The following is a 23,777-nucleotide window of genomic DNA, read 5'->3' as shown; positions in this document are numbered from 1 at the left end:
ATTAGACTCTTGAAAGGTATTGTGAAGCAGAGAAGCAAAGACTCAGGTAGTAGACTTGTTGGAAACTTTGTTCCTGATATTCAAACTTCAAAGATTATGGATATCTTTCTTGTATTGCAGTTCAGTTTAAAACAGCTATCCCCATATTTTCATGCAGATGGTGCCACTGAAAATGGCATCTGGCTTTCTGAATAGAAAAAGGTACTTGTAGTTGACTAGACAGCAGTCCCTTTAATTTCTTGCACTAGAGACTGTTTTTCAAAATTGAAGTAAAAGAAGATGAACTTTTTTGAAATGTAAATACCTCTCTTTGTATAGCAGTGACCATCTGCATGGGGGTGACAAAGAGTTCTTACAATGACAGATTTTTGTCTCCCTGCTGATGTTACCATCTTCATCTGATCTAATACAACTGGGCATGCTGCTTTTGTATTCCCTGTAGAACTATACAGAAAACCTGTTCAGTTTGTAACTTCCTTCCATAATATGCATCTTATCTGGACCTGGGGTTCTGGGGTTAGGGTCTGCAATAGAAAAGCTCATGTGGGTTCTTCTACACTGTGTATATTCAGAATTCCTGATTTTGTTCCCCATTCTGCAAAGTATAGTTTTAATAGTTAAAACTATAATGTATAAATTATAACACATATCCTATCCCATACCCATGTTTTTTTCTTTTATAACAAGAACTAAGAGTGCAAACTAAATCCCCTTCTTTCTTGTAATTTTTGAACTGGTATTGGTGGTCTAGTTTTGATGGCATTTTAAATAAAAATAGCAAGAATAGTAGTGGCTTTGAAGGTTATTTAAAGCCTCTACCTTTATTTATGGCATTCAGTATGCAGTGGTTTGGTTGTTTTTTTAAAACCCTTATTCTGAATTTAGTTGCTGGGTTATACCTTTCATATTTTAGGTGCCGTATCTTGTGGTGAGTATGTGCTGTACCATCTGTTACTCTGTGCTGCAGTTGAAAGAATGACCCCATTGTTAATTAACCTTCTGTGAAAAACTGTGTTGTGGTCTGTTAATTAAAGTCTTGTAATTTTTTATTTAAGGGAAATTACACATTTGTAACATTCTGTAATGCTACAGTAGTGGGTATTTTGATTTTATTTCTTGTTTTTCTAGAATATTGAGTGGTTTTCCATTGACAAATTACCATGCCACAGAAATGACATGACCCCAAAGTCCAAGCTGGGTTTGGCACCTAACAAATTTTTTATGGCAATTCCCTTCATCAGGTATGTTTGAGATGAGGCAAATGCTAGGCCAGTGCCTTTCAGACAACTTTAATTTCTTTAGATTTGTTGCACTTCTCCTTGCTCACAGGCCATTGAGGGAATGGATTGCCCAAAGGAATGGAGATTCCTCAGATAGCGACAATGGATTTTCATCTACAGGGAGCACACCCTCTAAACCCAATTTGGAAAAAGCTAGGTAAGAACCAGGTCAGTCTAACATCTCTATATCCTTTCTATAAAACATTGGTCATACAAAGCTCCTTGTCCTTTCTCTTTCTCTGAGTATTTGTGTTCTACTCTATAGTGGGTTAATAAAAAAAAAAATAAAAATTGTGAGCATATCTCATAGAACTGTAAACAGGATGAGAAGTTAATGTCATGATACACTTTTTTTGGTAAATTCTCATGTGTCAGAACTGAGATAATTTCCTGAGTCCTGTCTATGGGAATCCAAAAACCAGAAGCTAAAAAATGTAGATAACTTTCAACGCTTCAAGTTCAATGCTTTTGGCACTTCCACAGAGGAAAAATAGACTCTCTAAAGTAGAACTGTAAAGTACTATCAGAAGTAGCTAGCTAGCTAAAGCCTGTGGGGATCAGTAGGGAAGCAAGTACAGCTGGCTTTTGATTCAGCTGAGCTAGCAGCAGTAGAGTGGACTTTAAAACCTGTAGTCCCAAAGACAAGGCTGTGCTCCAGTAATTAGGGTCAGGTCAGCACCAACACTTAGGGCAACAGAACAAATGCTAACACGGACCTAGCCTGCTGTCTATGCAGAACATAGGTTTCCTACCAGGAGGCAAAACAAAGTTGCGTAAATGTAGTGAGCATTATTACCAATTTCACACTAAATTACTTAAGTTTGTCTTACAGGTTGTTCTCAAAAAGCAGAAAATTCTTTCGTATTTATGTTCTGCTATCAATAGGTTTGAAGCCGTGCTGTAAACTCTTTGTTTTCCTGTACTAGATCCAAACTTCGCTGTAGTCAGCAGGTGTTTACAGATGGCTTTTCAGGAGAGCAGAGTGTGAAGCCAAAACAGCCACAGAAGCCATATAATCATCCTGAACTGTCTGAAGTTTTGAAAATGAGGGTAGGTTGTTTCTTAGGCAAATATGCATCTGGGCTATTTAAAACAGATGTCTTTGTTCGTAAGGTTTCTCCACTGGAACAAAAATACTGAATTTTATCACCATAGCATGCAAAAATAAAAACATGGGGAAAAAAACAATCTTTGGGATTCTCAGGTTTATCTTATATTAGAGGTGGTATCTGGTGGTAGTTGTGTTGTTTCAGGTATAGATAGTAATTACTACTCACCATTTAGTGTCCTCCATGTACCATTTTGAAATATTTTGGGTACCACTAGTATATATGCATCAGTGTATGGGAACTCACTGAACTGAATGTATCATGTAATACAGTGTCTGTAATAGTGCAAGAGAGACTGACTAAGACCTGATGTCTCTTTGTAACTTGAGTGTATGTTTAGTTTCAGTGTGCTTTGGTTTGTCTACAAAAGATACTGTTTACATGTTTTGAGGTTATTTGGAGAAAAGTTTTAACTAATAAGTAGGAAGTGTTAGTACAATGATGTTCAATGCTGCCATTTAAACTCTTTGCTACATTTTGAACTTAATGGCAGAGTCAGAGCTTGAGGAACAATGGCAGAAAGCAGTGTCAAGATAATTCCAACCAAAAGAAGCGAACAAATGGAGTCCACAGTCAACCAGTTAAGCCGAACCATACCTTGGTAAGAAACATACAGTGATTAACAGGTTCCAGTAATGCTTAACAAATGTCCAGGCCAATGTTCTGTTGAAAGAAAGTAGAGTGCATATCTATCAAAAGCATATTTGATCAGAATATTTGCTATGTATTTGTAGAAATATGATATTTCTTACCTTGTATGCATATACACCTATAGACAAGCATCCTAAACTAAGTTCATGTTTTGGAAGTAAATCTTATTTTAGCACTTGAAAATTTTTCAGCTCTTTCAGTAGACAATCCTGCAGCTTTCCACATTCCTATCAGGTAATAGCCTACTGTAGTCTATCATAATAAATTAGTGTAGTACATGTCTTATGTATGATATATTATTGTAAGCATGGAGTTTTGTTATGCAACAATTAGATACAAAGTGGTAATTCATATGCTTATTATTTCCCTTCTCTCTAGCAACAATGTTGAGATGCAGACTTGACTTGTACGCCAGAATCTCATATAGTTTTTTAATCATACAGGAGAACTACAGCAGTTTGTAAATTCCAATGTGACATTCTTGGTTTGTTCCCTTTTCCTTGCAGTAACTAATTGTCTTTGTCCCCACATTTCTGGCTGGGAAAAGGCTGAGTTTTAATATAATGTCTTTCTGACACACGCAGAGACAGCCACACACACACACAGCCACACACACACACACACACACCCCCGCCCTGTTCTTTATGGCTATTCAATTTTACTTTCTTGGCTTTTGTGCAGCAGTGAGCCCCAGTTCTCCATGCAGCTCAGCTGGCCCAGGCTTTAGTTTTTCTTGTCTACTGGCTGTAAGCTATATTCTTCCCATTCTGGATTGTGTTTATTACCTTCTCTCTGTTTTTCATGTAAAAATGCAGAGGCCATAAACTCTGTAAAATCCTCACTGTAGCAAGAAATGGGTAGTTGCATTTGGGTCTGAGAGTAGAAAAATGAAAAGTCAAAGAACTGCCTGCCCAGAAGTTTGGCTGTATAGAAAAGACTAGAAGGAGAATCTGTAGGATCTTGATGGCAACAAGTGCAACTGTTAATATTTTGCAGTTACTTTTTAGGCTTTTCACAGACTTTGCTAAATTCTAATGTGGTGTTTCGTTTTCGTTTTCACGCGTTGTCAGTCTTTTGAAGTTTAAATATTTCATGTCCCAGTGATAATTTTCCGATACAATTTGGAGGCCAGGGAACTCTTAATTTGCACAGAATGCAAAGGGCCATACTTTTCTTTGTATACTTACAGCAGCATACCTGGGGCTAAAACTGAACTCTTCCCTGGAGAGTTCGAAGTTTGTGTATCTTAACACATGCTAATTTAATTGGCAGTAGCATCGTGTTTGCAGATACATTCCCCTTGCTTTTTGGGACAAACTGATTGAAGAACGGGCGTATTATGCATGTGCAAGTTTGTTTCCATACCATCATATGCAAGACCCTTCCAGCTTGAAACATTTAGAAAGCGCTCAAAATTTTTCCCTAAAAGCCAGCATTTTAAAAATGGTTTGTTGACTGTTAAAAGGCTGCATGCTTCTGAAAGACTTTTGAACTTGAAGCATGCTTACTAGGTAAAGTAACATGACACAATTCATGCTGAGTTATAAATAAAATAATTCACACATCAGGAGGTGTGTCAAAGCAAATATAACCAGCATGCCTTTTAGCTGGTGCTTAAGCTATACCACTAAGAAATAGAATGCCGTTTCTTTATGAAATGTGTAATGTACGATCATTCTCTTAACCAGAAATGTGAAAAAAGGCTTAATCCAAGAAGACTTCAAGATAACTTTGAAACAGGCAAGTGCAGTCTGAATTTTCATCCATTGTCATGTGTTACAGGCTGAAGGCACCTGAATAATGATGGTTGAGGGTTTTTCCTTGTTTGCTAACCTACCAAATGTTACAAACCCATGTTTTTCTGAGGCAGTCTTCAGTTTTTTCTATTATTTGGTTAACTTCATGTGCTGCTTCATGTTGGCTTTGCAGTTCTTCTCGTAATTATTAAGGCTGTCAGATTATATCAGGTGGCTGAATAAAAAATAACTGAAAGCTGGTTTAGGAAAGTAGTATCTGAGTCAACACAATGCTGCTAATTGAGTGTTGATTCGAGGCTTTCTGTCCTACTAGTAATAAGCTGCAGTTGATATTGGATGACTATAGAGAGCACACAGTTTCTAACTTACTGCTCAGAACAAAGGGCCATATTTCTTTTCTCCTTATTAAGAAATGACTTGCAAAACAGCACCTATGGGTAAAGCTGTCTATTGAAAGTGTTCCCAGATTGCTGTGACTTTTAAGATTTGTTGTAGCCACTAGATGACTTCTAAATATGGCTGTTTGAGTTACCTTCTTCTGTTTATGACCAGACATACAGATTTTGTCAGGAATATTAATTGAAGATACATTTGTGGTATGACTTTGTATTGTTATTGGTACTCTTATTGATAACTGTTTAAAATTTATTTCATGTTTTTTTTCTTTGAGTAGATGCACCATATGAGATATGTTGCTCCAGTGAAGACCCACTGCCAGAACATGTAGAAGGACATTCTGTGGCATGTAATGGCCATTATAAATTTACTTTCTCATCAAGAGCTTTCTTGAGTTTCAAGTTTGACCATGATGCCATAATGAAAAGTTTTGACCTCTGACAGCAAAATAGGAACAAAAATCAGACTTGCCTGTTGCAATTGAGGGGGTTTCTTATCCAGCCTTACTCTTTCTCAGGAGTTTATTTTGTTTTGTTTTGTTTGTTTGTTTTTAAATGCAATGCAGGGACTGACTGTTGGTTTGGAAGGGTTTGTTCTCTTTGCGGTATGGGAGTGGCATAGTCAAGTGTTGCACTTTAAATGCAGTATAGCCTTTATCCACAAAAGTACCTTTCCAGTGTTCAGTTCACTTGTTCCTAGCTGTGCATTAGAGGGCATTCTTTTTTATTTTTTTTTAACTTGCTGTGTGTTATGTAGAATGTCACTGACTTTTTTTAACTGTTGGAGTATTACCAGCTTGCTAAAATTTTAACTGCTTTGATGTAAATTATTGGACTTCTTGTTATTGTGTAGTACATTGCAATATTACGGCAGTGGCAATGAAACTGATTCTCAGAGGACTTCTCAGTCCTAGTGATTTTGAAACCAAGTTGCACATTTCAAACCTAGCCTCAGCCTGTCATCCTTTCTCTGTCCTGGTTGCTTGCCCAAAATACCTTCCCTCCTTCACACTGATAGTTCTGTTGGCTGGCGATCAGTAGTACCTGGAATCAGATCTACAGCATGTTGACTTCTTGTACCTACTCTGCCTCTGTCTTCAGTAAGGATACACAGACTGGATAGAACTTAGCCATTCAGTGTCTAGCTTCAAATCTTATGCACTGTTTCTAGTTGGGTAGGAAGTTGCAAGTTTTGTGTTATCCCAGTTGCAGCTGCTTTCAAAAAGGAAGGCTTAAACTTTGTCTGTGAGAGGTTACTTGTGTAGAATTTATACTGAATGTAAATAAGCCTCTGTAGATCTTGCTGAGGAGGAAGGCAGGTGCATGGATAATAGTAATTGTGTGACACTAAATGGCTTAATCAGGCTTGCAATAACTATTCTAAGGGTGTCCAGTATTGTATTCTGTGCTGTTGTCCTCAGATCTCTTGTGTAGTGTATGCTTTGTATATATCCAGTTGTACTGAATTGCACTTGCAGTTAGCATTTAAATGATGTAGCCTCAGTTGTTTTCAGCTACAATGCTTTTGGGGTTTGAACACGTGCTTTGCAGTTGAGAGAAATGCACTGAAATAATTTGTCACAGCAGCTTGTGGTAGCAAGCATGTTGTCCCAAATTTAAAAATAGACTTTTCTCTAAAATAAAGGTGAGTAATTGGTAACTTTATAGGTTGAATGAACTACGCCCTTGTCTCATCACAGTGTATGCTAATGCACTGAATCTTTATGCAACTTGTGTCATCCAAAACCAAAATCCTGGTCTTCCTTCAACCACCCTACTTCATCTACCCTACTTGATCTGTTACCTAGTGCTTTTCCTCAGAAATAGCTTTAGAACTATCTCCTGGTTTATTTACCTGCTTGCCACCAGGTGATTTGGGACTCTAATGTTGTAAGAATCCTGGCAATAGGAATGTTGGACTTCTGTATCAGTCAACAGGAGAAACAGACTGCATTTCCTCCTTCTGGAGGACAGGAGTCCTGAAGGCCTTGTCTTTCAGGACCAAATCGTGAAATAGTTCCATCTAGCTTTGTCTCACTTTGTATTAAAAAAGAAAAAAAGAAAAAAAAAGAAAAAAAAAGTTATCCAAAGGCAGTTCAAAACAGTAAATGACAAAGAACAATAACTGAGAATGTGGGATAATGCTGGAGGAGGTTATGTTTTTCAGCTTCAGGTGAAAACTAGTCTTTAGTTACTTCTTTAGTGCAAGTAGTTGATTTCCCAGCAGAAGTGCCTTTACTCATGGTGAGGCAGAAGTTTGTATTCATATCCTGAGGCTGCTACTGCCTGTGGAGTTAACAAGACTCTCCTAAGGCATGATTAAATATCAGGCTGTGGAAATCTTTAATAAGTTGACTTTTCAGATAAATTAGTTGTATTTCATCTAGTGCTCTGTGAAGTAAGGGGGATGTTGATGAAACAGTGAACTTGGGAGCTTCTTTCAACTGTTTGGGGAATCATGTCCCAGGCAGAGGAAGTCTTTACAACTAAGCGTGTCCTATGAATAGGAGATGCTGGCTGCCCTCTATAGTCACTGGGTCATTTTTTTCTTCTTAGTTAAAGGTTGGTTCAGTGTAAAAGAAATCAGTTGCTTCATTAAGCAACCCGAAGTGGGGCTTATACATATGTCATGATTTTAGTAAATCTAGCCTTAATGTGAGTTGCAAATAAATGTGATAAATATGCAATAACTTACTTCTTTGTATAAGGGTACTGTTTCTTGTAGTAGCATTGCTTTGTTTTCTCAGTAAGGTTTCTAAAACAATGTAAGTGTGGTGGCATGAGGTCACCTTATGGGTTCCATCATGCCCTGCACTGTGAACATTTTTAATTGTTTACTATTATTTCACCATCCTTTTACAAGTAAGTATATTTCTAAGTTTAGAAGTACAGTTTACATTATCTTCTGTAAAACAGTGAAGAAATAACAAGATAGAGAATTTAGTTCTATGAGTTTTTATTTTATGGGAGCTAGACACAGAGAAACAAGTAACTGTGTGTCAGACTTGAGAACTGATGTCAAGATACTTGAAAAACAAGCATTGCTCACTTTGAGAATGCTTGCCTATAAGGGGTTATTCAGATTATGAATGGTCATTCAGTGTTCTTGAAATTAAAGAACTTGTGACATAAATAAATGTTTAACAAAAAAACTACAAATGTGTAGGTGCTGGGAATCTAGTACTAGTTTGCAGTTTCTAGTACTACATAAACTCCCTGCTTTAGTGTGAGATTTTTAGCATCTTTCACAGAATGCTCTAAACTTTGAACTCAGACTGAAGAGTGATCTGCCTAATTGAATGACTTATGTTCTGTGTTGAAATGCTATTAACTCCTTGATGTACATGCATGCTTTTGAAAGTAACTGTGTCTTACATAGTTTGAAGTCTGGAAACAGTGGTACTGGGAAGAAGAGGGGAAATAGTTTGCTTTATTGCACAATCAAAGTATTTTTTTAACACAATGTAAATTCTTTAGACCAGACTTGCATAAATAGTTTCTAATAAAATTTTGGGCCTAGTCACTGTTCCAGGCTTCTGTGCTGTGCTCCAACCTTCCTTATTTAATTTGGTGATTTGAGAACAATACAGTGTTTTTCCTTTATCTACCTGTGGCTGTTACAAATGTTAACAGTTCCTTTTAAAAACAAGGCAGGCTTCAGGTCTGGCTATACCTAACAGACTTGCTCTCAAATTGTAATTTCAGATAAGAAATTATTTTTTCCAACTTTCATTTACTGTAGTAGAATTGCTGTTGTTGATTTGCAGTTTATAGCAGCACTCATGTCATTCTGGTATGAAGAGCAAGAGTCTGTAAAAGAATCCAAGCTCTAATATCCTGTGGTGCAAGATGGCACTGCTGCTCTGTAAGTGACTGGCTGTCCAGTTGTTAGGTCAGTGAGCCTTTTAATCCACAGCTACCTGTTTTTTATACATTCTGAGCAAAAGAGGTTTTTTTCAGACCTAAAAAGTCAGGTGCCTTCATCTTTTAAATTAGGAGGTTATATCCTAAATGTGTTAGGAAGCTCAAAATTATTGAGAACTGGTAGAATAGCCTCTCTTGTTGATTTTAAAATCGGTTTATTTACAGAAATTGTCTTGCACTGTAAATGTTTAATCTGGTGCTTATACATGACTTCATAATTTCAGATGTTTTTGTTACTACAATATTTCAGCTTTTGAAGCAACCAAAATTATGTAAGATATGGTATTTCTACAAACTAACTGAAGGTGCTTTTACAGTAAATTGGGCTTGGAAATATAACTACTCTTGCATAACAGGTTTTTGTTCTTATGCATTTATAGCAATAGTGTAGTTCAAGAATGAAAGTAGGCTAAATGCTAGTATTTGCACTGTTCTTAATCCTGTACGTAAGCACTGATAGATGCAGTAGGATTTGTGCTGTGTGTGCATTTCACTGTTTCAAGTAGGTTGTGAATTTATGATGAAGACAACATCTGTAGCAATTACATTGGCCATATTCAAGATCATACAAGTGAAAGTATTCTGGATTAGTAGTAGTACATTAAAATTAAATGATTGGGTTTTAACTTGTCTTTTCATTGAGAACGTTAGGTTAAGCTAGACATAACTTATTGTATAGATTCAGCTTTACAGAAACCCTTCTCTTTAAATTGTTCTCAGCTCTGGGATACTTCTGGGAAGGAAGTAAAAGTGTCTTCAATCCCTCCTTCGATACTTGCAAGAAAGAAGAAAGCTTGCTTTTAAAAAGTTATCAAAATTTCACGGGGTAGAGAATATTTAAATTTGAATAGGTCCACTATGAAATTTACTGAAAACACTGTTGAGTATTTTGTCATTGTTAAGCTTTTATATTGTTGATCAGAAGAACTAGCTTCTAGTTTCCATCACGGGTTACAGTTCAGTGCCTTTAAGAAAATGATTACAGCTCATGGAGCATTAATCATTTTAAAACAAGGCATTTATAGCTTTTTAGGAATATACAGCGCCTGCAAACTCATTTCTCTACACCACACTTCTCACTGTGAGAAAAACTTAGCAAATTTTTTTAAGCATGTTTGAGCAAAATTACTAAACTAGGGAGATGATGAACTATTTATATCTTACTGGTTGGGTACATATTTTTGTGATGCAGGAAAAGTATGCAAAACTGCATGATTCAGAGCTCTCAGCAAATACTTCTCAAGCCTATACTTAAGACGGGATCCTTAGGTAACTCTACTATGTCTGCATGGCACTGCAGTATATGGAATATATGCAGTATATGCCCTGAGGAACAGTTTAGCTGGGTTTGCAAGGCACTTTTTAACATTAAAAAGCAAAACAGACTCCACAGAAGAAGGTGGGTTCATTAATTTTGGCGTAATGCTAGATTGCTGGGTATTGCTGCCCAAAGATAACACTTTTCTGTGCAGCACTGCATGCCTCACAGAAAATAGGGAGACAGTGTTTTATTCTATGGCTCATGCATGAAGGGTTATGTCTTCCTCCCGTTTGTTTAAAGCTCAAGAACTTGATCTGTTTTCCTCACTGGTATGTAAGTGGCATATCGGTGCTAATTAAGTAGAAAGTACATACAGCTAATAGGGTTAAAACCATGTAAAGTTACAGATTTTACTCAATTTCCATTATGTTACCTTGAAGAAAGTTTGCATTAGTCAACTCTTCAATTTTAGTAAATAAAATGTAACTACCTGTAACATCTGCTGTACTGATTATTGTGATTTTGTTATTCACTAATTCAGAAACTGAAGCACCCCATTTAAGAGGCTATGATGAAATTGACATGTTCTTCCATACTGTAATTTTTCTCTGTAAAATTAAATGACTTTATGCATAAACTTACTGAAGTACTGAAGTATGAATATAAGCATTGCTGATCAGTGTGAAATGTAAAGCCTGTGCTGCTGTTACAGGTTATTCTTTCACTGTAGAATGTTTAAATGTTGCCTTAAGCCAGTCAGCAGCACTGATCATATATAGTGCCAGAAGAAGTATTATTTTTTAAAGTAAATTGTAAAGGTGGAAGAGAGGCCCATTGAACACAATGGAAAGTAAAAAAAAAAAAATTTAAAAGGTGTTAGATGTTCTAGAAAAAGGAAGTATGTGAACTTCAATCAGTGCTTTTAAAATATTTATGAGAATGATTTTTTTGGTCCATATAACTTGTTATTAAAGGAACTGGATGTGTGGAAACAGTTTCGTATGTGCCCTTCCATTTCTATAAAGTGTTCATTGAAGCTGTAGAGAGTTTGTTCTACTAATGTTCTTGAGCTCAGCTAAAACCTGTTGATCAGATCTCTGGCAAGTTCTTTCCAACTTTTCATGCTTCTGTTATGGGAACTTTCCTGACAGTGTCATACCGTCTCCCTCTATAATGTATCTTTGAGAAAGTCTCTGTGGTACCTGTAAGCAGACCCATTCAACAATAAGATGACAAGGTCTGGTAAAGCAAACTCTGAGGCAAAGAAACAGCATTAGAAATTTATTCAGAATATAAGAACATTTGTAAAATAAGTATTATAAATGTCTCTGTATAAATAAATGCAGTTTTTACAATTCTATATCAAATAACCACAAAATAGCAATTTTACAGCAGCTAGGAAACTAAAAAGCAGCAATACATTTAAAGCTAATTCAGTAAGGTGAAAAGTTTCTAAAATTACAATGTATGGTACAGTATTAAAGGAGGAGAAAATCCTAACAAAACCAGTAGAACAATACTGACATTAATGCAAACTTAGTCACATGTGCTTTGCAATAGCTAGCAGTACATTCAAGCTGGTGAAGATTTATATATTTAATTAGAAAAAAGTACTTTTCTTCTGAACATGTGAAATACAAAGTTTCATGCGCTCTGCTGACAGAAAATAAAAAAAAAATACCCTAAGATTAATGATTGAACAACTTAGGTTCTGTTGGCAAGAACCACCTATTTTTCTTGCTTTGCAAATGTATTATGCCTGCAACAAGTGTTAAGTGAGATAAGTTGCTGTCTCTCAAGGTGATCTGCACACTCATCTACAGGCTGGTGTGCTGGTATTTCACACAGTTGCATAAAAAGAGTTTTTTGGCATTTATTCTCAGGGTTGGTGCCATTTTAACAGGTACGCTGAACTGCAGCTAATTGTTAATATGAAACAGTTTTCATAATAACAGTAAACGTTTTACCACTTCCCTACTGGCTTTTTCCAGTGTGCCAACAGATGAAGCAGTAGCTGCTTGCTTAGGCAAAAGAACTGGTGGTCTGGCAAACTACAGCTACTGCTGAGGCTGTATGATACTAGTCTTGCTTTTTCATCTATAAGCCCTATGGGAAGAGTTTACTGATGATTTATAATTTATTCTAAAACGCTTTTAGAGCACAGTTGGCAGGGAAGATATGAGTAAATGTAATAAAGCAATGTTCAGTTTATGCAGAATCAGCAAATCATTAGGCTTGCAAAAGGCACAGAGGGACACTGCAGCTTTTTAATGCCTTTAAACCCAGGTGCATTTTAAGATTTCTTAACCTGTATCTTTCACAGAATCATCAAGGTTGGAAAAGACCTTGAAGATCATCCAGTCCAACCATTAACCTAACATTGATAGTTCCCAACTACACCATATCCCTCAGTGCTAAGTCGACCCTACTCTTAAACACCTCCAGGGATGGGGACTCCACCACTGACCTGGGCAGCCCATTCCAACGCCCAACAACCCGTTCTGTAAAGAAATGCTTCCTAAAAACTTTCCTTTAAAGACAGGTTTCAATTCAAATGCTTTAAGCTTCATTGTATTACGTTTAACAGCTTCTCTAGCTACCAAGAAATATAAAAAAAATGAGCCTAAGAGGAAATCCAGTGCAGCAATGGTTTCTAGTCACCTTAAGTGAAAGGTATTTCAGATGGACAGTTTGAGATGACCTCAAATTACATGGATGCTTCAGATTCAGTAAGACAAAACTGTTAACTGCATTTTGCCACAGTACATAGTGGATAATTTTGTGTTTCTTCAGAAACAAGTGTGATCAGCTACCACTGAAGCTTATGGCAAAACCCCACATTCCTGTTGGTGAGAAACTTGTTGGCCAAAAAAGGGAAACCTCATAGACAGATACTTAGCAAAACCATAAAGACAGTAAGAAAGTGTGCTTGTTGCTCCCTCAATAGACTGGTTTGCAAAAATTTCCATTTGCATTATAAATTAAGAAGTGCAATTATCTTGAGAAAGAGGACTGCTCAAAACCAATCCCAGGGCATCACTACCTATAACTTAATTTTGAAATCAGCATTGTTTTAACTTGTTATTGCAATCAATCACATATGATGTTGGCTTTGTAGCTGATGTATCAGACTCTAGTCTACCCCAAGAAAAGAAGAAAACAGTGGCTACAGTAATAGGAAATGTCATAAACACTAACTGCTCCAGTTTCAGATGTAACCAAGACTCAACAATAATGCCATATTCTGAACACAAATTCCCACAACTATTTTGGCTGCCTGGCCTAGCGCAGGAGTAGGCAAAAATGGTTCAAGTCCTCTAAAAATATTTTGCTAGTACTAGAAATTGGACGAATAAATGAGAGATGTTACCATAATTCTAAATACACCAATAAAACTTGAGGTGTGACTCAACATGTAAAGCAAAAAGGACAAACAACTGCTGAAATCAGATTCACTCCAAAACAGAGCCTGAAAAATATAAAGTAGAGATGTAACACAGTAACAGGCTAATGAAGTTAATGGACTCTAGTTTGGCACGTTAAAACAAACAGGGAAGCTCTTTTACATACTCAGTCAAAAAAAAGAATTCTGAATAAAACAGGTGCTGTGGCCAACTCCTGTATTTTGCTTCCTAGAGAAATCAACCTGATTGCCATGCTTTGCCTAATGTTCATTACCATAATAGGCCAACATTTTCGATTTAGTCAGTCTGATAATACAGTAACATGATGTGACTTAAACAAAAGAAGAGAATGATAGCAGTAACAAAAACTAACATAAGAAACTGTATGAAGACTTCACCATTCACATTCTGTTGCGGCTGTATATCCATACACCTACACATTTACAGTTTTGTGCCTATATATTCAATATTGACTAGGTACATTCCTAATAAGTACCTTTTTTGCTCAACACAAGTATAAAAAGACAACATTCTACCTCTTGATCACAGAAAGCTGTAATAAGCACTATACATGTGACAAAAATGGCCCAGCTGCTTAAAGAAAAACCTTGGCTATAACATATTACCAAGAAAAACCAACTGTTTCACAAAATAATTGCAAACACCATGCAATATAAATACCAGGAGGTCTCCTATAATTTCTTACCCAACCTTGGCACAGGCTATCTGTCTGGCATGGTGAAACTCACAGTCCTCTTACAAACTCTAAGAAATATACCATTATCATAGTTTTCAGAGATACAACTAGGGTTTCTTGGTTTTTTTTTCCAAATCAACAGTTTTCCTACCTGATTTGCACTGTGAGCAAGTATGGTGCAGAAAAGCAAGCCAGCCTATCATCTCCCCACTCTGCAGCAAGTCTTGATGGTACAATACAGAGTTGTGTGCAGAGGGAGCTCAGGGATTTGGAAAACTCAAATTATCTCCAAACTGCCCAAATTAAAACCTCTTAACATCAATTATTTTGCTATGTGACACTGTCACCCATTGGACACATAAAATGGAAAAGAAGATGTATGAATACAGATATAATGACACAGACAATGTACATAATTATAGCATTACAATTTAGGCACTGCCATTTTATATTATGAAACAGTACTTAAGGTTAACACTTATATTATCCCCATGGCACCTCTCTAGGATCCCAGAGAAGGTGCTTAAGTGTGTCAGTGTTGACAGAAGCTACCTAAAAGCCTCCAAAAGAAAGAATTTGTAATGGCACTAAGCATCTTTGAAAGAGATTCATTTAAAGTGAAGTTTCATTGGTGTGTGGTCTAGAATTCTCTTCTTCTAGTAAAGCTATTCTCTGTTTGAGCATCCTGACTTGTGTTTCATGTCTCTCCACCATGGCCATCATTTGTGATTCCAGTTTCTTCAGCTTATTTTGATGTTTCTTCTTTGCTTTTTCATACGCTGCTACCAAGTTGCTGTTAGAAATCCAAGGTAATACAAGGTCATTCAAAAAGATTTGTTCATAGTAGGTGCTACAAAAATCCACCCCAGAACCCCACCTTCAGAGAACTCCAGTTTGGGTACTGATGACCTTCTTAAAATTCACTAGTGCTTTAAAACCCATTTGATCCAAACCCAGATTAGTGGTAATCTCTGTATATTTTTCTGGGGCAAGTACACACCTTCACAGTAAACTGGTTACTAAAAACATTTTTAAACATGGTCCAAAGAGCCAGCTAGAGGTTGCTGATGATGACCTTGCACAGCACTGTTCGTGAGTCAGGATACCACAACATTAAACATGCAATGATTTGCAAAAACATTTCATGGCCAGAATCTGCTTACAAAAGCCAGCCCTGATTTTGCATTTTCCCTGTAAAAAATTAAGTTATATTCAGAGGATGGCTAATTTGTCAGCTGCTAAGTATCTCCTTTGTCTTTACCTTGACTCAGTAGGAGAGCTTGAGATAGGTACTGCTCCTCACCATAAGGACTTTCAAGTATAATTTATTAATGAAATCTATATTGTGAGTGATAGGCTCCTTGCAGGAAGGGCAGCTACAGTCCACCATATTCTCAGTCCATTCAAACCCAGTGCCAGTAAAATCTACTGAGTGAGCAATAAAAGTGTGATTACCAAAGCCAGTTTATTAATAAAAAGGCTGGAGCCAAAGAAAGGGGAGCAATTTGAAACAAAATAACATTCATAAATTTTATCAGAGGTTTTTGTTTGTTTTAATAATGCAATTGCTAGTAACTCGGTTAAGATTAACCCATTTCCCCCACTGTTCTGTATGTAGTTTTCAGTGTCCTACATGGGAGGTATAGACCTCCCCCATCTCTAACTATAAAGAGTCAACATGTGTGAACGCAAGAATCCAGAAACTGATCATTAGGTAGGGAGAGGATTACAGTGCATTATCAGAACAGGAAAAAAAAATAAATCAGTGGTGCATCTGTCTGCTGGTAGATCCTTTACCTGTTTGCCCTTTTAAGGTCATTAACAAATTCTGCAGACTGCTGATGTCTAATTTCACTGCTCTTCGTGAGTCTCTCCAAAGCACTCACTAACTCTTGCACTCTAGCTTTCAGTTTCTTCTCCCTAAATCAGGAGAAAAGGAGAAAACTATTTTCAAAACAGAAATATGCCTTCAGCTTGCAAGTGCATCAATGGTTGTCCTGCGCGGGGTGACAGGCTGAAATATTTTCCTTACTACTACTTGGAAAGTATAGGACGTAGTTCTTACATTAAACTTTTCCACAGATTGGCTTTTATAACATTCACCATTTTAGAATATAGGATCAAAGATGCAGCAGACAAAAGAGAAAACAACTTCTCTGGTGGATCATGGTATTTTATGTATTCAATCACACTAAGAAATAATCACAAAGATACATAAATAAAAATTTAAGAATACCTGGCACATGCCACCTACTGTGTCTTGAATGAGATACCAAAGAAAACTACCAAGGAAAATCAAACATCATGGTAATCATATAAGAATTTTAATTAAAAATAGCATAGCAGGATTGCCGTTAAAGATAATTTACTAAACAAATTTCTTTTTACTTAGAAATTACTATAGAATCATAGTATAGTTTAGATTGGAAGGAGTCTTTAAAGGTCATTAGCCCAACCCCCCTGCCATGGGCAGGGACATCTTCAACTAGATCAGGTTGCTCAAAGGCCCCTCCAACCTGGCCTTGAATGTTTCCAGGGATGGGGCAGCTACCACATCTCTGGGCAACCTGTTACAGTGTTTCACCACTCTCAGAGCAATTCCACTGACTTCAGTTACCGCCTCAAATTTACCAGATTAATTTATACTGCAGTCTGTATTACAATAGATCACTAGGTTTTCTTAGGAGCCAGTGGGAAACAGAAAAAGTTAAGAATGAGAGAGGGGAGTACAGACAGAAAAGGGCAAGCATGAGATATACAGAAGAATAGAGAGCACAGGGATTTTCTTCTATGAGGTACTCTTTCTTTCAAATAAGCCATAGTAGTGAGGTTTAAAATGCTAATATAGTTACCAATACTTACTTACCAATTATGAACCAAAACCTAATTACACGAAGTGTGCCAAAATGGAAGTAAGGTACCAAATAATACTTCTATGTTACAAATGTCTCTATAAGGGAAAGTAAAAGTGAACAAGGCAGAAGTTTTGGGGAGAAGTAAGCATTACAGCTCGGGTTTAAGCTGGCTTTAAAATGCATTTCCCAGTGCAGGCAAGCAAGTGGCATGAGGCAGGTGCTTCTTCCCGGGGAGCTCCCTGCTGCAGAGCCAACGGGTGCCCACAACCCGCTCCTATACAGACATGGGACTGTCCCACCTCTTGTGCACAGGTGCTGATGTGGAGACCCAGGAGCCTTTCTCTGTGATCCATCCTCATAGCATAGACAGCCCATAGAGGAAAACATCAGATTTGAAAATAAAAAAATGGGGTATAAGAATGACATGGAGGTGGGCTAAACTGGGACAAAGTTAGATTTTGTAGTGTTGAACCTTACACTTGGGAACTTTGAATGTATGGAGACATCTGTCTGTGCTTTGCTGCCTAGAACTGCTTTGCAGTGATTTGCCTTTCCCTCCTGTTCTTGTTGCAGTGCTGCTGAGTAAACTGGATTTCAACTCAATAACAAGCCTACCACTAGCTCCCACGTAAGCCCACCAAACCCCACCAGAATCAATAACCTAAAGTTTTTGAAAGCTTCCCCAGCTCTGCACAGATCGCACGGATGCTCCTCAAGTCCCAGGTCACAAGCCTGCAGTTCCGAGGCTGGCCTGGCAACGGCAGCATTTTATAACCAGTCACAAGGATAGCACGTGGTATGTTTCACTGTGCCCTGCTTCAGCAACAGAAGGGCTTTCACAAAGTCAGCCGGGGAAATATTCCAAGTTAGCAGTTTATCCCAACACATTGCAGACGCTGGTTTACTGGCCAAATTAAAAAGGACATAAGAGGGGCCTTGTTGATGAAAAATCATCAGTATTCTTTACGTGTCCTTTCGCTGAAGTAACATACTCTCATTTTCAAATTACACAATCTTTTTCCGTAGCTGTTAAAAGCTCACTGCCATCCATACCAAATATAAATTTTTTTTTATCCTATCTTAGCAGTCAGAAAGACTCAGCAAGCCTACAGTCAAAATCTGTGCTCTTCAAAGAAAACAGGAAGAAAAAACCCTCCAGTTTTTACTTGCAGTGGAAGATAAATAAAGGATCAGACCTGGCAGAGGCCAGACCCATTACCTAATGTGTGTGTGGCACTACTGATATGACAGAACAGAGTAGGGTAAATTTGGTGCTTGTCTGCTCCAAAGGACACCACAGCCAGAGAGAGGCTCTTGTGAAGACTCAGTAGCACCGTGCCCAGGACTGCGACCTAGCATGAACAGCAAGTTTAAAGAATAAACATTCAGAGTATTTGAATGGGGAGAGAAAACTAAAAATCATGTGAGGTTTATTTAATATTACGTGCAAGAAAAAGTATAGCTGTGAAAACACTGCACACAGTCCCATGGGAAAGAACCCTGCAGAGCCAGAGTTTACTGCAGCTGAAGTCCTTAAGGCACCTGCTGTAACAAAAGTAACAAAAGCTGCACGGAAAAGAAACACAGTGGAAAGACTTGGAGGAACTTGTCATGCATGGTAAAGTTTGGTTGCCATGGTGACTGTTACCTGATAAAACTATTACATCACCTTTTGTTCGGTTTTGCATTTACACCTTTCAACCAGTCAGTTCAGTCAGAACTCAGCTAAACATCAAGACATATTTCTTTTCATTTGGCCTGTAACATCCTTGTCTTGCTGCTTGCCAAAGATACAGCAGAGTGGTAAGCACCCTGGGCCTCCAGAGGCTAGTTAAACAACTTTCAGATGCCAGTTCTGATCCATCTAGCTAAATAGGTAACAGTGGGTAATCCTTCAATCTATAGATGCCTCAAATTTACATTTATACCAGTGAAACACATGTATTCCCTGAGCTGAAAAGACCCACACAGTTCTTTTGGCTCATCTTGATGTCTTGAGGTCAGTGAAAACAGCAGTAGCTAGAGCCTACTGCCACCTTAATCTCAGAGAAAGCAATGGGCAGTTTGATTGCATGTGCTAAATGTTCCAAAACACACAGGGATCGACTTTTACGCTTACCGTTCCTGATTTAGAACATGCCTATCTAAGTATCTTTACTCCAAGAGGCATTTCACAGGACAAGTAACACTTGTTAGTGTTGACAGACATAGCAGCAACAGTAAAGGCACAGTGAATACCTTTAGTCTAGAAAATGGAGATGCAGATATACTTGATTAATGACTATTACATGCAAAAAACATGTAAGGTTTTCCCAGAGTGCTGCACCTTCTATTTTAGTAGCAGATGAGAGACCTCAGAGCTGTACCTTACTGGCTGGCCAGCAAATGTTCTATCCCTCTGTAAAAATCCCATGCCTTGTAATATTAACTCTTGCCACTTCTCTCCATTTCTATCACTAATTACCTCAGTTTGGACAGCAAGAATTGTCCTTATTTGTGTCTCTCCAAAACGGATTGCTTAGTTGGGCAGTGGAGTGATAATGAATCCTGAGATGCCATTTGTATTCCTTTAATGCATTACAAGGTTAGCTGTCTTTATGGGATTTCTAGCACCACTTTGTTTTCCTGATTGCTATTATAAATCAGCAGGATACGAAGAATCAACCACTACAGGCTTAATAAGACAGAATATTTTAAAACAATAGTCATAGTCATATGCAGCATTTTTCCAGGATGAAAGCGTCAAAGCTGTGAACCAAGGATGGAACTGAATTTGATGCGACAACTATACAAACATCCTCCTGATAGATCACTGTTTGGCTGTAGCATGTCCTTCTGCTGCCAGTCAGTCTTCCAGAGTCTGAAGAGCAAACTCACACAGAAGCTTACAGGCCAAACTCACACTGCTATCATGCCTCAGGGCATGTAACACAGACCAATATGGATCCTGAGAAAGCATTTGTGTATATTTGGATGGGAAGAGGGAAGGAGAAGCAAGAATTTTTAGGAGAACACAATTTTTGTGAGCTCCAAGTCACAAGTCAATTGGACCACACAAGTCAGAACAGCTTTTGCTCCCAACAGTTCGTCTTCCAAATGGCTACTGCTGCTGGAGCTGCGAACACAATCATGGCACCATGCGCACAAAGGGAAAATGAGCACATATTCCCAGAAGAGGGAATAAGCTTATGATCTGAGGGCATGGCTCACTTCCAACACAGGGGCTCTGCTGCAGGGCACTTGAGAAGTCAGCTAGGGAAATCCCTGACTGCTCCCTTTCCAAGGAAAAGTTCGAAATAAGTGTATTCAGAGGCCTACAGCCTACTCCAACATCCACTAAAAACACTATTTTCAGTGAAATGCCTAGTATGCTGGTGACAAAGACTTTTGTTTTGTCTTTTCACAATCAAAACACTCAGTGGGCAGTTGCTAAGTGGTTTTCAAGGGCTTTTTGTTTCAGACTTACAGGATGGTTTGAATAGGAAAGCAAGTGGACAGGGCGAAACATTTTCTCTGGTTTCAAGGCTACAGTTGCAGAGAGCGGGGAATTCTGCCAGAGCCATAAAGGAAACTATATAATATTGGGCACATTTTCTGCAGTTTCTGTCAATTTGGTCTCCACACAATGACACCATATTTGGCCCAGAATAATGTAAGCAAGGTCTTGTGCATCTTTTATTTTCCTTCCTGTCTGGGCTTTTCCAGACATGTTCAGGTTTCATATGCCAGAAGTCTTCCCAGGTGGATTTTCCTGCCCCTGGTCATTTCACTGAGAATTCCCCAGTGCTGCCAACAGGGAGCTGCTCTTCCCTGGCACACAGAAAGTTGATTTTTCAGCCCCTGGCTTGGAGTGTACCCGGCTAACTCCCCTTCTGGTGAAAGCACAGTCTATCACCCCTCTCTCCCGGGGTCAAGAGCACCCACAGGTCTTGCCAAATCTGGAGCAAAAGAAGAGTATTGAGCCCTCTCCAAATCAGGAGGTAAGAAAGTTTCCCACAGCTGGGCAGAGGAGTTGGGGGGCCTTCAGGGCCTCATTATCCTACATTTTGCTATCCCTCGGAACATCCTTTCACCCACCAGGGACCATTGCCTGCTACAAGCAGACCTCTTCAGATTCTGGCTCTCCTGTTAAGAGTGGCACCATTAGCTTCAGCTCATCATCTGCCGCTGAGCTTTGCATGCACAAAACCCTGACGCAGCAGTTGGGCAGCCAGCCCGAGGGCACCAAGGCTCAAGGTTTCCTCGGTGTAGGTACCCATACAGGCTGGACAGTCCCCAGGCACGTGGGGTTTGGGGAGGGGAGGGAGGAAAAGCACCTGCATGGCCCCTAGCTTTCTGCATGGTCCCCACTTTGAAGGCGAGGCACACACCTTCCATCCCATACTTTACTCCTAGTCCCTTTCCTAATATCCTCCTGTTGGTTTAAGCCTGGCATGTTCCTTCAATCCCCTCTCTGCCTTTTACAGTTCCAGCTGAATAGGGTGACACGATTTTTTTTCCTAGGCATTTGACTGCTCTTCTCTCAGGAGGTAACAGCTGGACATTTAAAAGGAATGGAGATAAATTCTCTTTTTATCAGTAGTTTAGCCTAACATCTTATGTCAGACTGGCATGCAGAATCCCCAAGCCAATTCAAATGCATGCCTCCCTCACTAGTGTGGGTTGGCCTGCTAAGGAAAACAACTAATAGAACTTTTTAAAGAGGCAACAAAACAACACTACAAAAATGCCAAAAGAGTCTTGAAATCACCCTCTTCAAATGCCATATCTTCCTGTCTCGTCTCCTCAGGCATCAGAGGGCTTGAGAATACCCATGCTGCCTGCTATCTGTGCAAAGGTAGCCTTTTCTGATCACAGAGAAGACAGAGAGTGCTTTAAAAACCACTTTGCTGGTGTAGGATACTGAACTGCTTTTTTTCTGATTGTCAGATGCTTATAGCAGATCTCAAAAACCAGACAGTACCACAGGCGTTATACCACCAGCAGTGGGGAGACAGGCCAGGTGTGGTCCTGGAAACCACAGACTAGCAGCAAAAAGGGAAAACAGGCCTGGAGGGAGGCAGCAGCACACCTGCTGCACTCACTGCTCAAACCTCCCACCCAGCTCTGCCAGCCCAGCCTGGAAGGTCTCTAGACCTGGAGCTATTTGGAGCTCCCTGTGATGATTATATCCAAGTACACAGCAGCTCGGCAGTTCAGATAACCATGCAGTGGTAAGGAGAACTACTTATTCCATGACAAAAACCGAGAAAAAGACAAATGACAGTTATCTGTGATGCATAGCTACCAGAGGCACTTCTGAGGAAACTGTCCCTTATATCACCATGAGTCATTTCTCTGCTTACCAGAAGGTTTCTCCCAGTGGGGCTCTCCAGGGGGATTTCCAGAGACAGGCCATGCCTCCTGAACCCCTCACACAGCCAAGGGAAATCATGGCAGAGACTGCAGAGTCATAAAAAGGACAGAGATCACTGAAATTTGCAATCCATGCCAGTGTCTGGTTTTCAAATGTTTGAGTTGTGTATCTCCCCATTTAATGGATGCGATAATGAGAGAACAGAAATAAGCAAATGTAACTGACAAAAAAGCAGCTTACAATGCACTGGAAAAACTCATCAGTAGCTTCTGAATGCCAACCCTTGCCTCTCTCCCCCCAGTTTTATCCACTGTATGTTCGTCCTGTACTTTGGCCAACAGAAAGAGGATTTTCCTGATTCAATTCTTAAGAGCCATTTAAAATCTGAATCATTACAACATGATGTGTTTAGGCATTTCTCTTTCCATTTCCAAGACAGCCTTACTGATGGTCAAGATAGGCCTGAATTTCATAGATGCTTCTACCTACTCCTGGATCCCACTATCATGAAAATAAGGGTTGCCCTTTAAAATATGCTGAGCTAAGCTGTCATCACATGGAAGTTTGGGGAAGTTTAAAATAAAGGAAGGTAGTTTGATTTATCTCTGCCTGACACTGTGTCAGGAAATAGTTACTGTTGTGCCTTGGCACAGCTTTCTGTTGAAATGGTTGCTCTCTCAAAACAAGAGTTTAACACAACAAAGGGTTGTGGTCTTTGAACAGGCATAAGGACCTCAGATTGCAAAGAACATTACAGTGTCTCAGTAGACACATGGAAGCTACTGCAATAGGATGAATTTTCTATGTCCAACTAAAATACCTGCAGTTTCCACTTCCAGAGAGACAGGACCATAGCTCTGTGCTAAATGTACTTTTTGGTGAGAAAGAGAACTGTTTGCCAGCCCTACCGATTACAACCCTTTTCCCTCTCCATGGCAACTTCCCAGTTGATAGCATCACTTACTAGGTTATCTCTCAGTTCAGAAGTCATCAAACATGGTAAATATATAACCTCTTTGTTGTGTTGCCGGATGAAAAGTCACTCTTTTGTGAGAGAGATACTGAAACATGTCTAGACCGATGAAATT

The 23,777-nt window shown here is 38.8% G+C and overlaps 2 protein-coding genes across 9 annotated transcripts in view; one reads left to right on the top strand and one right to left on the bottom strand.

The window, feature by feature from the left end:
* The window catches only part of DCP2 (decapping mRNA 2), a 28,627-nt gene extending 17,258 nt beyond the window's left edge, over positions 1-11,369 (top strand). For 4 of the 5 annotated variants that reach the window (XM_074813516.1, XM_074813519.1, XM_074813515.1 and 1 more), the window contains 6 exons: positions 1,129-1,241; positions 1,330-1,437; positions 2,207-2,330; positions 2,883-2,990; positions 4,729-4,780; positions 5,471-11,369. In XM_074813516.1, the coding sequence (XP_074669617.1) occupies positions 1,129-1,241; positions 1,330-1,437; positions 2,207-2,330; positions 2,883-2,990; positions 4,729-4,780; positions 5,471-5,634 (669 nt within the window). In that variant the 3' untranslated portion in view covers positions 5,635-11,369. The other variant, XM_074813520.1, reaches the window with a different exon arrangement.
* A 277-nt stretch (positions 11,370-11,646) lies between these two features.
* MCC (MCC regulator of WNT signaling pathway) overlaps positions 11,647-23,777 on the bottom strand; it is a 217,678-nt gene continuing 205,547 nt past the window's right edge. For all 4 annotated transcript variants that reach the window (XM_074813511.1, XM_074813512.1, XM_074813513.1 and 1 more), the window contains 2 exons: positions 16,276-16,398; positions 11,647-15,271 (listed from right to left, as the gene is read on the bottom strand). In XM_074813511.1, the coding sequence (XP_074669612.1) occupies positions 15,091-15,271; positions 16,276-16,398 (304 nt within the window). In that variant the 3' untranslated portion in view covers positions 11,647-15,090. The remainder of the gene's footprint in view (positions 15,272-16,275; positions 16,399-23,777) is intronic.

This window comes from Strix aluco, chromosome Z (assembly GCF_031877795.1).
Source record: "Strix aluco isolate bStrAlu1 chromosome Z, bStrAlu1.hap1, whole genome shotgun sequence".
Classification (NCBI taxonomy): Eukaryota; Metazoa; Chordata; class Aves; order Strigiformes; family Strigidae; genus Strix; species Strix aluco.
Note: the sequence above shows the minus strand (reverse complement) of the source record. Positions and strands in the feature narration are given on the sequence as shown.